We start from the raw sequence: 15,630 nt of genomic DNA, 5'->3' as shown, positions 1-15,630 counted from the left end.
AAGGCTCAGAGCACTGTCCAGTGGGTCTAGATGACCCAACTCCCAACGTTAAAGTGTCTAGGATAGCACAAGGGTTAATGTGGTAGTCGGAAGGATAACTAATTGAATTGTATGCTGTGAATGAAGCAGGACTTGATTGACTTGTATGAGGGGAATGTTTAAAGCAGATATACTTTTTGGTGGGGATCGCTCATCAAATTCACCTTCATTTTAGGTGAACAACCCCCCGTCCGGTTTACCTGACGGGGTTCACTTATGCACTTTGTGCCGATGCTCCATGGACTATCCAGAGGACCAAAAGGGAGTAAAGGATGTAAACTCTGCACATTAGGGCTAAAAACCTTCCACAGCATGAACCTGAATTCCCAGGATCTTAAGGCCGTGTCACACGGCCACTACTTGTGTTTTGCCCATTTTCCACATACGACATTTCCGTCTTTTGTGATACATGCGTGATTGACGTCATTCGTAAGTGTTTCTTGCATTCGTCAATGTGCGAAGATGTCCGCCTAGGGCTGGCCAACCCTGGTCTTTAAGAGCCTCAACCCCGCCTGTTTCCTAGTTCTCCTTGACCGTCTTTCTGCTGATTAGCTGACTCAAGTAAATCCACATCCTTGACTGATTGAACACACCTGCTTTAGGTCAGCATCAAGCAGTCCATTGAGAGCTGGAAATCATGCAGGGTTGAAGCTCTCGAGGACCAAGGTTGGTCAGTCCTGGTCTTTTCTTAAACATTTCAGAGTAAAACTATATCAACAAAAATGATCATGTGTTACTGTTGGGTTAAAACAACCTGCAACATCAGAATGACAACATAAGGAAAAAAAGACAACAGACCAAAGGTACCTTTTTACGAGGAAAACGAACAGAGATAATACCCAGCAACAATCTCTCTCCACTCTGGTGCATATTCTGTCACCTCCTCTTTTATTAAGTTTGTTGGTATTCCCTAATTTACATATGCGCTGAGCTCTAAGGAGGGGAAACAGATAAAACACAGCTGCAGCGCTATCAGAAAACATTCATTGCAACACGTCTGTCTATTCACAGTCTTCCCACATCATCTTTGGACCTGCAAAGTCATTTCTCACGGATAACTGACACAGAGAAGCCCTCGATTCCGGTCTTGACACAGATAACACACAGCCTTCACGCTGATGCTGGGAAGACGCTAAGATAGTCGGTCTCCTCCCATGAGTTTCACCTCCACCTTCCTGTGAAACAAACTTGGACACAGACGCTTCTGCATGCATGATTATATTACCTATATACTGTAGATAGGTAGTGCATAAAAGCAAATATGAGATAACTTAGATACGTTCTTCCAACAGTTGCCTTTGGCACACTAAAGAACACTTTTTTTGATGAAATATTTGTCATTTTCCTACCAGCAAGTGAGAGGACTCGGTCTCTGAGGCTCCGCCTTTCGCTCCTTGTGGGTGTCGCCCATTTCATGACGTCATCCTAGAGCCGGCCTTGGCAGCGTGTCTGTGTTTCGCCCACGAAAACAAACAACATCCAAACTTTTACACGGACGGATGTGCATATTGTTCATGTGAAATTGAAGTGTTTTAGCCGATCACTGCTAGCTCCACGGAGAAAGTGTGTGTGTGAGTTAGCTTGGGGGCGGGGCTGACAAGGCAGACTCTTCCTGGAAGGGGCGGTTCCTCACTTTGTGACGTCACAGTGTGAGAACCCACTAGTTTTCGTGATTTGGGAGGGGCTGGTGCTCAGAGAGCAGGTTTTTAGAGGAACATTCAGAGATGCGTGAATGGATTAAGATGCCGCTTTGGGGTTGTTTTTTGTGAGGAATTGACATTATAATACACTTAAAAGGTCCAAAAGTGGATTTTGTATGGTTTAGTTCCTTTAAGTCAGGGGTGTCAAACTCATTTTCACTGAGGGCCACATCAGTATAGTGGTTGTACTCAAAGGGCCAGATATAACTTAAACATGTAACTAAATGTAATGAAAAATAATTCCTTTTACATTTTAATCTGTCAGGTTAGGTTATATGGACAGTGTTTAAGAACTAATGTATAGTTGCCCAATCCTATATTTCAAGTCCCCCTAGATAGAAATTAAAAGCTTTTATGCTCTCGCGGGTCACATAAAATGACATGGCGGGCCACATTTGACCCGCGGGCCTTGAGTTTGACACATCTTCACCTCTCACGTGTTTGTTTTTGTCCAGACGATGAAGCAAAAATTTGTTTCAAAGAACAATTATAGTGTTAGCGTACATCACCACCGTCGTGAAACACAAACTGAGACTTTCCAGATATTTTTGTCCATTAAGATAAACTTTGTGTAACACCTCTGACTTTCACAGCAGCCTCTGATGCCTGAGGAAGTGTTTTATGGTGCCGTGGCTTTAATCCTGCAGTATTTTCCAAAGCTAAACTAACTTTAGTGCATTTACTTTAGATGAAATTTCATCTAAACAATACAGACTGACTCAAACGGATTCTCTGCTGACATTCCTGACTTCACAGATGTGTCTCTGCTGGAGGAGGAAGGAGGAGGAGAAGCCTCTGATCTGCCTAACAATGTCTTTACAGCAGCACCCAGGGGTGCTTTCAGCATCCTCACTCTGCTTTGTGCCACGTCCAACGGCACACTTGCCTTTGTGTTGGCTGTGTTTTTAGTAGGTCTGGAACGCCGCCGCAAACGTTTTAATAACTCTGTGAACATGGGGTGGTCTGCCGTCCTCACAAAGACTCTGTTTTGCTGCTTCTTACGTCTGACAACTGTAATCTAAAGGAGGAAAGGAAACGGGCGTTTGCACATCTGAAAATCAGGCAGCGGATGTAAAAGTCAGGGACAAACAACGCATATGAGCTTAAAGAAGTGTGTCTTGGTGCAAACGCCTTTTAATCGTCTTTATTTAAGGTTATTACAGGTTCGATGCATTAGGATTCTTTGTCTTATTCCATCATTAAAACATTTCACAGCTTTTTATTTCACAGTTGAAGATGTCAAAGAAATATCAAAAGATTCCAAATGAAAAAATTATTGGTATTTAAAAAATGTGGCAGATGCAGGTTAGAAAAATTTAACCCGTTTATGGTGACAAATTTCAATTACCTAATTTAATGGGACCTAAATGCTACAGTTCTTTTTACCCATCTAGCAGATAAAAACAAAACTAAATCTTGTTATTAAATATAAATAAACATTAAAAATGAAATGTTTAAATTTTACAGCACTTTTCACAGAAAAAGTGTTTCACAAAAGGAAAATAATAGAATAAAACAAACAAGAAATTATAAAAATTGTCCCATGCATGAAAAGTCAAAGGCTCTTCTGAATTAAAACATTTTATCTCGTATTTTAAAACACTCAATGGAGTCGATGTGTCTTAATAACAAAGCTGGCAATTCTCAATTAATATCATTTTTACCATGCTTTTTCAATTGTAATTGGTCTTTTTCACAATTAAGTTTTACAATGCATTTCCTTTAACCAAAAGTGGTTCACTTGAAGTTTATTTTGTTAAATATACTCGAGTATAAGTATAAGTAGTGCTAATATACTTATGAGCGGTGTACGAAATATACTAACCGACTACTTTTTCAGATTACATTGGAACATTTTGAGTTTACAATATATGGATAGCATATAAAAAGTTAACTTCAAACATACTGCATCACTTTTAGTATATAAACTAAGTATTCTTGTAGTACAATCTCTGTTCATTAAAGGGTGCTGAATTGGTCAAATAAAGGGATACCAGATCACAGAACCAATAGATGGATTTCAGTGTTTAACCTAATTCTAATTCAAAGTCTCTAAAAATTTTAAAAATTGTATTATTACCTAGAAAGTAACTGAAACTACAGGATTCTTTAAAGAAGTTAAAAAAAAAAACCTTCTCACAGGTTCACTTGTGTTTCAGACAAAAATGCACCAGAGGTGTCACTGTTGAGTCACGGAGCAGTAGTCTCGCGAGACTTCAGTTTTGTTTTCATTGATTCCCACTGTCATGGCGTCTGAAGTGGAGGCGGGGAGCGCTGGTCCACCGGAGCCGGAGGTAGGAGAAGGGTAAGTCCTCTTTACGCGATGCCGTTTTGAAGTTATTGTACATTAAAATTACACAATTTCAACGTGGATGGAACAAACTAAACATCAGGTCGGCAGGTTTTTTCATTGAAGCCGTAAGCTAAAAGGCTAGCTAACTAGCGTTAGCATCATCATGCCTCAGACCCACAAAACGTTAAAATTGAGTTTATTTAAATAAAGCTTTTATTTTGGATCTGTAAACGGGTTTATCAGTTTATTTTCAATGTTTTATCGGTGTCATAAGTCAATCATTTTAAAAGGATGAAACGACGTGACCATACACACAGAGAGACACACACAGTCACACACGTTTTCATAGTTAACTTAAGTTAAACTTGCACTGCTGGATCTACATTACTTTGTATGTTAGTTATTTATAACCGGTTTACTGCATTTATTGCCAATGAGGCCTAAAATAGGTTTGCACTTTATTTAATTGAGAATATGACAAATAAGAGGCATGATAGCCCACTATATCATTCACACAAGATGCTTTTTATTTATGAAATATGAGTGAAGCTCTGTCTCTTCAGGGATGCTTCCTTTGGAGAACCACCAGTCAGCATGGACACAGAGTCTTCAAATGGCAAGGAGGGAACGGTACATTCTCATTTTCCTTTTTTCTGAAGGATCTGGTTTGGTTTATTTTTGTTAATTCACCGTGTGTTTAAGTCTGATATTTCATTATATGTTTCCTAAAACCACTGTAAGATTGAACAGACCTGAGGAAAGAAGGACATTTCTTCTGGTTCAGTCTTTCCTCTCCTGTTGCAGTCGATCCACAGAGAGCTGTTGTCAGTGGAGGTGTGACTTTGAGTGCCGTTAATTGTGTCACTTTCAGCTAATGAACGGAAAAGTTGTCTGTAGAAGAAGATTAAAACTTTGTTCTTTTTCAGTTTGTTCATCTCTCTGAAAGATGATGAGCTTGAGTGTGAGAGCTTTGACCTGAAGTTGGGATGTTTCATCCACTGGAGCGGGCAGCTCTTGGGGCCTTGAGGTTGTGATTCTGACGGGTGATTTGTGTCGTTTCAGGAGACGGCGGGCGAAGGCTCAGAGGCCGCCGACGCTCTCATCGGTTCGGGGGATGAGGAGAGCGGGCGGCAGTTGGGGGACGTGGAGCTGCAGTGTGCTCTGTGCATGAAGTGGTTCACCGCCGACACCTTCAGCATCGACACGGCGTACGTTTTTAGGCCTCCAGCAGCTGTGCGTCACTGACGGCTTCACCAACTCCTCCTCTTCCTCCTCAGAACCTGTCTCCCCTTCATGACCAACTACGTGTTCCACTGCAACGTGTGCCATCACAGCGGCAACACCTACTTCCTCAGGAAACAAGCAAGTGGGTATTCCTCAGGTTCCCTTCAGGCCCCCCTCCCTCTAAGTTCCTTCGTAAACCGACCTGTTTTCTCCGACAGACCTGAAGGAAATGTGTCTCACGGCTCTGGCAAACCTCACCTGGAGGTCCAGAACGCAGGACGAGCACCCAAAGACCATGTTCTCCAAAGACAAGGTGGGTTCCTCTGACGGAAGACGCCATCGTTGATGCGTCTGACAGAACAAACGTTCTCTGTTTGCAGCGCTGCAGTTTTTTCCATTTAAGCTGGAAACAGAAGTGAAGCCAAAAGTTCAGAGTTCATACATTTCCGGCGTTAGTTGGTGTCGGCTGGAAGCTCAGAAACGAAACTTTATGATTATTATTTGTAGTGTTTATTTATGCAATTTTCATCTTTACCTTTTTTCATAATTTCTGTGTTCTTCTGTAATTTTTGTTACGTTTGATCCCATTTTTATTTCTTCTTGTTGTTTTCAGCCAGAAATTTTGTAATTGTCTCATTTTGTAATACTTTTGTATTGTTTCTTCAGTTTTAATGGATTTTTAGACTGAATTTATCTGTTTTTAAACAAAACTTTAGCCAAACTACGTTTTTTTTCATGAGATTTTAAAACAATATTTAGACAAACAAGTTGGGATCAAGAAAGCATGACTTAATTTTAGTTTCCTTCTAAAACATATTTTCTGTTTTGCTCTAGACAAATTTCACTTTTATATAAATAAAATTATAATAAAAACTTAATATTTAAGGTGGAAACATCACAATTTTCTTGATTCTTTTAATTTTCAATGAACTTTCAAGGGCATTTAAAGAGGAATGACTTTGTTTGAGGGTTGAACGTGTCAGTCAGACCGGGTCCTCGTGGATCCTCTCTCCGTTCTTCAGGACATCATTCCCTTCATCGATAAGTTCTGGGAGTGCATGACGACTCGGCAGCGACCGGGGAAGCTCACGTGGCCCAACAACATCGTGAAGACGATGGTAAAGAAACGTTTCCTCCTGCCAGACGTTCGGCTTCTGTTTGCGTTTCTGAAGAAGGATCAAAGTAACTGAAGGTCGTCGCTGCTGCTGCTTTTTTGCTGTTTTTGGGGGTTCTCAGAGCAAAGAAAGAGACGTTTTCCTGGTGAAGGAGCATCCCGACCCCGGCAGTAAAGACCTGGAGGAGGAGTTCCCCAAGTTTGGTCTGTTGGATCAGGTATTTCCTGCTCAGCACACTTTCCCACAATAAGACCTCTTTTATTTTCTCCAACGAGCATTTCAGTTTCACACAGAGCTGTTTGGGTGGAGACCTAATGTTCCTGTGTTTCCTGCAGGATCTGGGGACCATCGGACCGTCGTACGACACGCAGAAACAAAGCACCGGGACCCCCACAGCCGGAGGCCTGAACGGTGAGGATCCAAACCTGCAAACATTTAAGCCCAAAACTCTATCAGCACGAATGGAGCTGGGATCAAGGTGGATGCTTCTGGGGGGGTCTCCTCCCCTCCTGCTTTGGCTCTTTAGCCTCATTCTTTACTAACAGTCATCATCCATCATCAACAGAAGCAGATTAACAATTACAAAAGTGGAATTTATGGAGAGGAAAAACCAGCAATTAAAAGTTTTTAGCCGTGTTGAACTGCTCACTATAAACTCCACAGTTACCATGGTGACGTCCTGCAAAAGGCTAAAGCTGTTAGTTTTTGGACCGTGATGAACTCATTTTACCAAGAGGTTAAGAAACAGAATGAAACGGATCAATGAAGCTGATTAGGTGCAAGTTTTTTAGAACTCGACTCAAAATGATGAGCTTCAGAAAAATCCGCTCATCACAAGTCTTTGCTGATGGATTTTGCCAAAAGAACCCATTGTTATTATTATTTGTGGCATTTATTGAATTTTTTAACTTCCCTAAAAAAGATAAAGAAAAAAGAAAGTCTGTTTTATTTTATTTCCTTTCAACATAAAGTTCTTGACAAAGACAGAAGTTAAAACACCAAAGAGTCATAAAACTCAACAGACCAGGGATGTCTGAACCTTTTGCAAAGAGGCTCAGATTTGGTGAGGTGACGACATTCTTTGATCTATTTTAATTACTAGACAACATTTCATTTCAGTGGCATACTTTCTTCACACGGAACACAAATGCAGCAAAATATGTTTTTACCCAAACTACTGTGGATTTGTTTGATTTTTGCTCCGTTCATTCTCATTTCCGTGTAGCTTGTCGTGGTTAACGTAGCCCACCTGGTTGTGCCTTTTGGATGTTGATCTCCTTGGAAACAGCCTCGCTCTCTTGGCATATTTGGTAGACACAGTGGTTTTGTATTTCACAGAAATCATGTACCGATTTCCACTCGTCCTGGAAACAGTGACCCTCACTGTCAACATTTCCTTTTTTTATTTACTGTTGATATTTTGGAAATGTGTTTCAAAGAAGGGTCACAAGGCGATTTTACCACGGCTTTACAACGGCTTACAACCCTATTTACACCCAGTTTTTAAAAAGATCTGGGGGCCGCGTATGATTGATTCAATTAATGGAGCCTGCGGGCCGTTGGCCATTTGGACGTGGGCCGCATTTGGTCTTTGGGGCCTACATTGGAGACGCCTGGAATAGACACAACAGTAAATAACACAACAATAAAACAACAACGACAATTAAAAAACAAACATCAATGGAACAAAACGCCGTGGCTAAAAGTTTGAGAGCGATTAAAAATGTACTGAAAATACTGAAAAGCCAAACAAATAAATATATAAAATTTTAATTTACATTTAAGAATCTCCACTGAGGCTGAAACTCTCAGATCCTCAGGTAACATATTTCACAAACAAGGACCAAAAAAAACGAGGCCTAGCTATGAGTCGTGGTGCCCACAACACTTTTGCTATAAAAAGTTACACCTTCACTTTTGATGGGTCATGTTTTTTAATCCGCTATGATATACTCGACAAAAAGTACTTGTTATAAAAAAATAGTTTAAAACATGACAACACATTATAAATTAGAGTGGTTGTCTTTGAGTTTCAACTGTGATATGTGTAACAAAATAAAATAGAAGAACATAGGAAGTTCCTAAAAAACACGCTCAAAAATGACAGAAAAATTAAGAATTTGAGAACAAAAATTCCTAAAAAATAATAAAATGACACTACAAAATTTGGTCTTTGGTCCACCCGTTCCTGGGACTCGTGAGACTTTCCTGGTCAAGGCACAGACTCAACACGCGACGGATTGAAATTCACGTAAATAGTTTTGCTCGGGTGAAAATCACCCGAGCGATGGTGCTCTAGGGTTAAGAGAGCAAAACCCGAGGATCTGAGGGTTCTGGAAGGTTCTTAAGGACTGAGGATATCTGATAAACGGGAAGGTCCCGGTCCATTAACGGCATTTAAAAACTAGAAGGAGAATCTTCAAATCAATCCTGAAGCTGACGGGCAGCCAGTGCAGAGACGTTAAGACAAGAGTGATCCATTAGTCAAGTCTGTACGTGATCCAAGCACGGATTAAAGTCTCTGTGCTGATTCTGGAGAGGAACGGTCTGACTGGCAACCTGTTTTTAAATGGGGAAAAAAAGATCCTTAGTTGTGTTTGAGATGTGACTTTTGAAGTTCAGATCTACATAAAAGAAAACCTACCTACATTTATGCCAGAGTTTTCAAGTTTGAGTGTGGCTTCTTTTCATAGTTTATACACACTTTTTATCTAAATCTTACACAGTTGTGCGTTATTTTTGTCAGATGCAAACGCACATTTTTGGCTTTCCACGACCGTTCATGCACGTACCACTGATGTGTAACTTTTACGGCGCACAGATCTCCTTAAAATGATGTAATTGATGCACAAATTTTGGGCCAGACTTGGCTTTAATGCTTTTTTTATGTGATCTTTGTGTGGTTCTTTCGTACTTTTGTGGTTTTCACGGGGTTCGTTTGTGAAAATGTCACATAAAGGCCACAACTTTTCTCACCTTTTTCACGTATAACCAATTTGCATCCGTGCAATGTGAACAAAATGTTCTTAGCGGCTGATGGACACGGCCTTAAGTCATCAGGAGACATGGTCACGTAGAGCTGTGCATCATCGGCATAGCTGTGGAAGTCTTCAGGTTTCCTTCAGTAGGAAATGGCATTAACGTGACTTAGATTATTACTGTCCTGGCTTCCTGTTTTGAAGGCTGTTTTCAAAATAAAAGCAAATGGAACTGCGTCAGTTCAGCAGGTAACCAGCAGGGGGCTTGTTTTGAAAGTGAGGTTGTACCCATAGTCCTGCAGAATCGCCTCAAACTGATGGATTTGCCGCTGAAGTGACCGTGTGTGCGTTTTTTCCAGGTGGATCTTCTTTCTCAGGTGAATATGTGACGTTTCTTCATCTGCAGCTGATCACTGTCTCTGTGTCTTGTTACCCCCCTTTCCTCCCACCCGGACAGAAGTTGGCCTTGAGTCTCCAATCATGCCCCCCCCACTTTTTATATTGAACCTAAATGGTCCTCAAAGAGCAACTTGGGGGCAACTTCATCCACATGCAGCCTCCTTGTCTCTGCATCCTTGTAGCCCCTCCCCGCTGCATCTGTTTACCGCTGCCCCGCCCCAAGCTCCTCCCACGTGTCTGGCTTGCTGCTAACGGGCTTCAAAAAGCTGCTGAACGGCGCTCTGTCCTCCACGACAGCTGACGGATTAGAGCGCTGTTTTTGATCCACTGTTGCCTCATCTGCCCCCTCCCCCAGAAATGTTCACTATTTTATGGTTTTGGGCCAAAATTAGGGTGTTTTTGTGTGACTTTAATTAAAACAATGACAGTAAAATACTTGAAATTAAAAAATCAATTTCGTGATTAAAACAAAATTAGAATTTTGAAGTTTTCTCAAATCTTGCTCCAGGCACTTAAACGCTGACTCTCCTGGATCAGAAACCAATCAAAATAGATTTTTCTAGATTGTTTCTGCTTTTTTGTGTCTTTTGTCTGCTTGTGTTAACCTGAAAGCTGCTTCTTTGTGTGTCTTTACAGCGATGAACAACATTTAGATCTTTACTGCTTTCTGTGTTTTGTTGGATTCTCTGGTTTTTGGTTTAAATCTTTCAATGAATCCAAGATTTGATATAAGTTCATTTAAGAAAATACTTGAGTTTTTTTTTATAAACAGTTCTTCCCAAAACCAAAAAATCCACTTTTCAAAAGTTCTTTAGTTAATTTTCAATCGTTAACATTTTGGGTAAATGATTGAAAATCAAGCAGCTTAATTTTATTACTTTTTAAACCTATTTTTAGGCATTAAAGTCCCACTCCGATCATCTTTTGACCTATTTTCACTGGGTTCTTTTAATCAGGATTATGCTTTTTTAGCCAAAATCTAACTTGTGCCATTTTTTTTAGGACAAAGTTTCTGCAGAGCAGCAGAGGAAGGTTATTAGATATTCACCTCTGAGTTGGGGGCTTTCCGTTCCCGTCACCCATAACTGAGAGCTCTATGTTTGCACTCCAGCTAGCTTACAGCCCCTCACAACCCCAACATAACGTTAGCGGTGCCACGAGAATGGCGAGCTATATTGGAGCCATCACGCTGTACAGTTTAGATCCACAGTCCAGCTCAGACAAATATGTCTGTAAACGAATGCATGAGGATGGGGCGGAGCCGGGAGCTTGTTGCCCCGCCCAGCGTATGTTCTACATCACAAATACGATCTTTTCATCTGCTCCTAATCCAAAACAATTGGAAAAAAAATACTCATAAATGCAATTTTAAGCTTAATTTTCCCACTTTATGCCACAAGAACACCATTTTCATCGGAGTGGGTCTTTAGATAAATTAGTATTTATTAGCTTAAAAGGCTCTAAAACGGATTAAGCAAACTGAATTATCTTCACTTTAGAAATATTTTTGTTAATTCATTAGTTTCCTTCAAAGCAACATAAACAGATTCCAATGAATGTATCACCTCAGTTTAGTTTAAATCCATATTTTCAAACATATTTGATGGAAACCAAATCAATATTTAATCTCTGACAAACTGAACTGATGGATTCTGTTTGGGCACTTTAAGCTGCAGCAGCAGCCTGGCGGCGTCGCCTGCATGTCGTCTCCGCCGCTGACGGCCCACTTGTGCGTCTTTGTGTGTTTTCACGCCGTTCACTTTGTGGTGTTCTCCTGAAGGTGCTCTGGCCCCCGGTCCGGGAAAAGGCAGAGGAGCCAAGCGCAAACAGCAGCAGCAGCAGGAGGGCGCGGCTGCAGGGGCGGCGAAGAGGACGCGCAGGTACGCCGCAGAAATCCACCCTTAAGTCCCCGGGAAAGGTTTTTTCCTGGACAAACATCAGATCCTCTGACCGGCTGCAAACACAGCAGCTTTTCAGGAAAGTGTTGAAGACTTTCCATGCTAGAGCAAAATATCCCTTCCTAAACTATGGAGGTTAATATTTATATTAATCGTTTGTGTTAAACTAAGGCTTATGCAAAAGTTTTGCAAACCCCGTTGTGAGGTTTTAACTTTGATTCTTGACTTAAAGGCTTTCTTTGGTTGTTTTCACCCTTCTAGTTGTAACTGACAGATCTGATCAAAGGTCTTCACTACTTCAGCCTTCACAATAAAAGCTGTTGAGGATTCTGAATAGAAAAATTCACGTGTTTCTGCAGGAAAGGGTTGTGATTTTGGTATGAATGCTTTAAACTCCTCAGATCTTGTGTGTTTTTCTCCCCGTTTCCTTCAAAAATCATTCAAACGCTCAGAAGCTTCAGTTACAGAATGAACAGAAACGATATGAGGGCATGCAGACCTCTGACTGGGACGGTCAGGGTTTTTGTGGTGCCGTCTTCTTCCAGGAAACCCCTTGAGCAGTGAAGGAGCGTTTCTCCATCCTCTGTTGCAGTGACCCTCTGTTCTCCGCCCAGCGGCTGCCTCCTCACGGTTACCCACTCGAGCATCCTTTCAACAAAGACGGTTACCGTTACATTCTGGCGGAACCGGACCCTCACGCTCCGGACCCGGAGAAACTGGAGCTGGACTGCTGGGCCGGCAAACCCATACCCGGGGATCTGTACAGGTCCTGTTTGTATGAGAAGGTGCTGCTGGCCTTACACGACAGAGGTGCACAGAGAGGCAGTTTGACCATCTCCAGGCTTGTTTTCAGGAGTCACGATCTTGTGTTTTGTTTTTATGCTCTGCAGCACCGCAGCTGAAGATTTCAGATGACCGGCTGACTGTTACCGGGGAGAAGGGCTACTCCATGGTCCGGGCCTCACATGGAGTCCGGAAAGGCGCCTGGTTCTTTGAAGTGACGGTAGACGAGATGCCTGCAGAGACGGCCGCCCGACTCGGCTGGTCTCAACCTCTCGGTTCGTATCTCGAAACATTGATTAAAAGTCGTACTTTAGCAGTTTTTCACTGATTTGGCGTGTTAAGTTAGCATTTGTAATAGTGCTCAGCTTCTTTTTTTGGCTAATTTTATAAATTAGCAAATAATCCTGTAGAAAGCCTCAGCTGTAGTCCTAAAATATGAGCAAAAAACAAAATTAAAAAAAAAATTTGTACTTAAAAAAATTAAAACGTCCAATTGTGCCAGTCACAATTTTTTTTTAAAAAATCCCGACTTTAAAGTCTTACATTTTACAAGATAGAAGTCGTTACTGTAAAATTCCAAGAATAAAGTCGCATCTTTTCATAGACTAAGTTTATGACTTCAAAAATCCCTGAGAAAAATACCAAAGTTGTCTGTTTATCGGTGTCATGCTCAAAGACGCTGTATAGATTTCAAAAAGGAAGAAAGTCTGATCCTTTTGGTGACTTAATCACTTTATTATTACCTTTATTATTAGCATAAGAACACTGCAAATGCTGAAAACTGGGCCTCTTCAGACAAAAGCGTCACACGGACTTAGAGGAGATTTTGTCTTTGGTGGAGGAAGAAAGGATGGAAGTGGACAGCTGCAGAGATACCGATGTCTTCATCAACGGGCTGCAGAGATCCTGCAGACCCCCCATCAATGAACAAAATATATGTAAACCATAAATCACACAAAGGAGCTTCCAAACATTTGTAATTTGTTTGTATCAGCGTGACCAACCTGAGTGTACAAAAAGTCGGTCTGCGGCTGCACGTGAGGTTCACTTTGACTTAAATCTCACAATATAATAGTTTATTTTGTAATAAATATATTTATTGTTGGCCCTAATACTCCTTCGGAAAGCCGAAGATTACATGTTTTTTTTTTAACTAAATGCAATACATATACACTTGTATAGCATCCTTCAGCACAATATTTAACTTGCTAAGTTTGTATTTAGCATTTATATTAGCATTTGTAGCAGTGTTCAGTCTCTTTTTAGCAGTCTTATGTAATTGAAAACATGCTAATCTTACCTGCTAGCAATGCATTCTTCAGCTTTTTGTCAAGTTTAAAAATATTTGATCAGCTAATTTAGTTTTTATCATTTTATTATGTAACATAAAGCCTTTTTTTATTTAGAAGGTTATCCTGTAAAATAGCAGGAAGTGAAGCCCACTAAATGGGCGTGGCTTTGTGTTTTCTTTGCAGGGAATCTCCAGGCACCTCTGGGTTACGACAAGTTCAGCTACTCGTGGCGCAGTAAAAAGGGCACCCGGTTTCATCAGTCCATCGGGAAGCACTACTCCTCGGGATACGGCCAGGGCGACACGCTCGGCTTCTTCATCGAGCTGCCGGACGGCACGGAGACGGCCAGGTCTCTGCCCGACACCTACAAAGACAAGGTAGCTGCCGTTTTCTCCACAACCAGAACCACATCAGCTTTGTTTTCCACGTCCTTTGACTAAAAAGTGTGTCTGGTTTTTCAGGCGCTCATCAAGTTCAAGAGCTACTTGTACTTCGAGGAGAAGGACTACGTGGACAAAGCAGAGAAAGCGCTCAAAGCCACGAGCCCCAGCAGAGTGAGAGCTGCTCCTCGACGTCGGTCCAGATAGAAAACCTGCTTCTGTTCACGTCCCTGTCTGCGTTTCAGATGATTTTCTACAAGAATGGAGTGAGCCAAGGCGTTGCCTTCGAAAACCTCTTTGAAGGGATCTACTACCCGGCGATCTCCCTCTACAAGAGCTGCACGGTCTGACCTCACGCCGACCTCCAGCCTCTCAGTTTTCGTTCGCGTCTTTTATCTAGCGCTGCTTTTTCCGTAGGTCTCTGTCAACTTTGGTCCACATTTCAAGTTTGCCCCAAAGGACGTCCAGTACCAGCCGGTGAGATCCTGGACCTCCTGACCTCTCAGCTGCAGCTCCTCTCTCTCCCTCCCTTCAATGCCTTGTTGTTGTGTTTTTTCTTGCCAGATCAGCGACATGGGCTGGGGGGCGGTGATCGAGCACACGCTGGCAGATATGCTGTACCATGTGGAGACGGACGTGGACGGGCGCCGCAGCCCGCCCTGGGAGGGATAAAGTCAGTCAGAGCAGATCTTCAGACAGCAGGACAGTGCAGGTGAAGGCGGCTTCCTTTCAGCTTCCTGTGGCATTAATTCAGCCTCAGAAGGTCAGATCTACCTGAGTTTAAGCTCCAGGCGGACGGCTGTAACCGTCCGTCCTCACGGGAGGTAAATATTAACATTTAGAGAGAACTTACTGGACGTTGTACAAACATCACTTTAGGTGGCTGTTCTGCAGGTGAAAGCCTGTCGTAGCTTTCTCTGTTTTTCTAATTTCATTTGGTTGTCATGGTGTGCCAGTTCTTCACTGTTTTATACTTTGGATTAAATAAAAAAAACTGCAACATGGAAACTTTTGCTTTGACTTTGATGGGAAAAATAATAATTTAGAAAAATACTTGGAGAAATTGTGTTTTTTTTTAAGTGTAATTCATTTGAGGCTGTGACATTACAGTGATTAAATAACTGATTTGGGAGCACAGTGGTATAGTGGTTAACACTCTCATATCACAGCGAGAAGGTTCAAATCCTGTGTGGAGTTTCTATATTCTCCTCGTGTCCAAAAATACGCTTCATCGGTTAATTGAAGATTCTTAGTTGCGATTGTGTGACTGTGTGGCCCTGCAACACTGTCACACAATGATGCTGGGATAGGCTCCAGCATCATTGTGACCCCAAAAGTTATCCAGCGGCTTCAGATATGGATGAATAGATAGATGGATGGATGACAAGTGATTTACTAAACTAGGAATTATCTGAAGACTGTATAAAAAAATTTAATTTGAAGTACAATAATGCCAAACCTTAAAAATATTTGATTACCTCTCACAGAGCACAACTTAATGTTAGCTTAAATATAGCTAACATTAAGGC

General features: G+C 41.6%; 1 protein-coding gene across 2 annotated transcripts; it reads left to right on the top strand.

The window, feature by feature from the left end:
- Nucleotides 1–3,929: 3,929 nt before the first annotated feature.
- On the top strand, nt 3,930–15,109 carry ash2l (ASH2 like histone lysine methyltransferase complex subunit). 2 transcript variants are annotated; one of them, XM_004074478.4, is made up of 17 exons: nt 3,930–4,044; nt 4,596–4,662; nt 5,095–5,240; nt 5,310–5,398; nt 5,475–5,569; nt 6,279–6,374; nt 6,493–6,588; nt 6,707–6,782; nt 9,709–9,726; nt 11,529–11,628; nt 12,239–12,456; nt 12,537–12,704; nt 13,905–14,098; nt 14,183–14,275; nt 14,347–14,445; nt 14,519–14,578; nt 14,666–15,109. In XM_004074478.4, exons 1-17 carry the CDS (start codon nt 3,986–3,988, stop codon nt 14,771–14,773), a joined length of 1,782 nt encoding a protein of 593 aa, XP_004074526.1. In that variant the 5' UTR covers nt 3,930–3,985; the 3' UTR covers nt 14,774–15,109. The 2 variants fall into 2 exon arrangements, with proteins under 2 accessions (XP_004074526.1, XP_011479722.1); XM_011481420.3 differs by lacking the exon at nt 9,709–9,726.
- The last annotated feature ends 521 nt before the right edge of the window (nt 15,110–15,630 follow it).

This window comes from Oryzias latipes, chromosome 12, assembly GCF_002234675.1.
Source record: "Oryzias latipes chromosome 12, ASM223467v1".
Taxonomy (NCBI): Eukaryota; Metazoa; Chordata; class Actinopteri; order Beloniformes; family Adrianichthyidae; genus Oryzias; species Oryzias latipes.
Note: the sequence above shows the minus strand (reverse complement) of the source record. Positions and strands in the feature narration are given on the sequence as shown.

Coding starts and splice junctions, on each gene's coding strand:
- ash2l (XM_004074478.4), top strand. CDS start 3,986: ATGGCGTCTGAAGTGGAGGCGGGGAGCGCTGGTCCACCGGAGCCGGAG. Junction 11,629..12,238: donor GCGGCGAAGAGGACGCGCAG/GTACGCCGCAGA, acceptor CCTCTGTTGCAG/TGACCCTCTGTTCTCCGCCC. Junction 14,099..14,182: donor CCGACACCTACAAAGACAAG/GTAGCTGCCGTT, acceptor CTGGTTTTTCAG/GCGCTCATCAAGTTCAAGAG.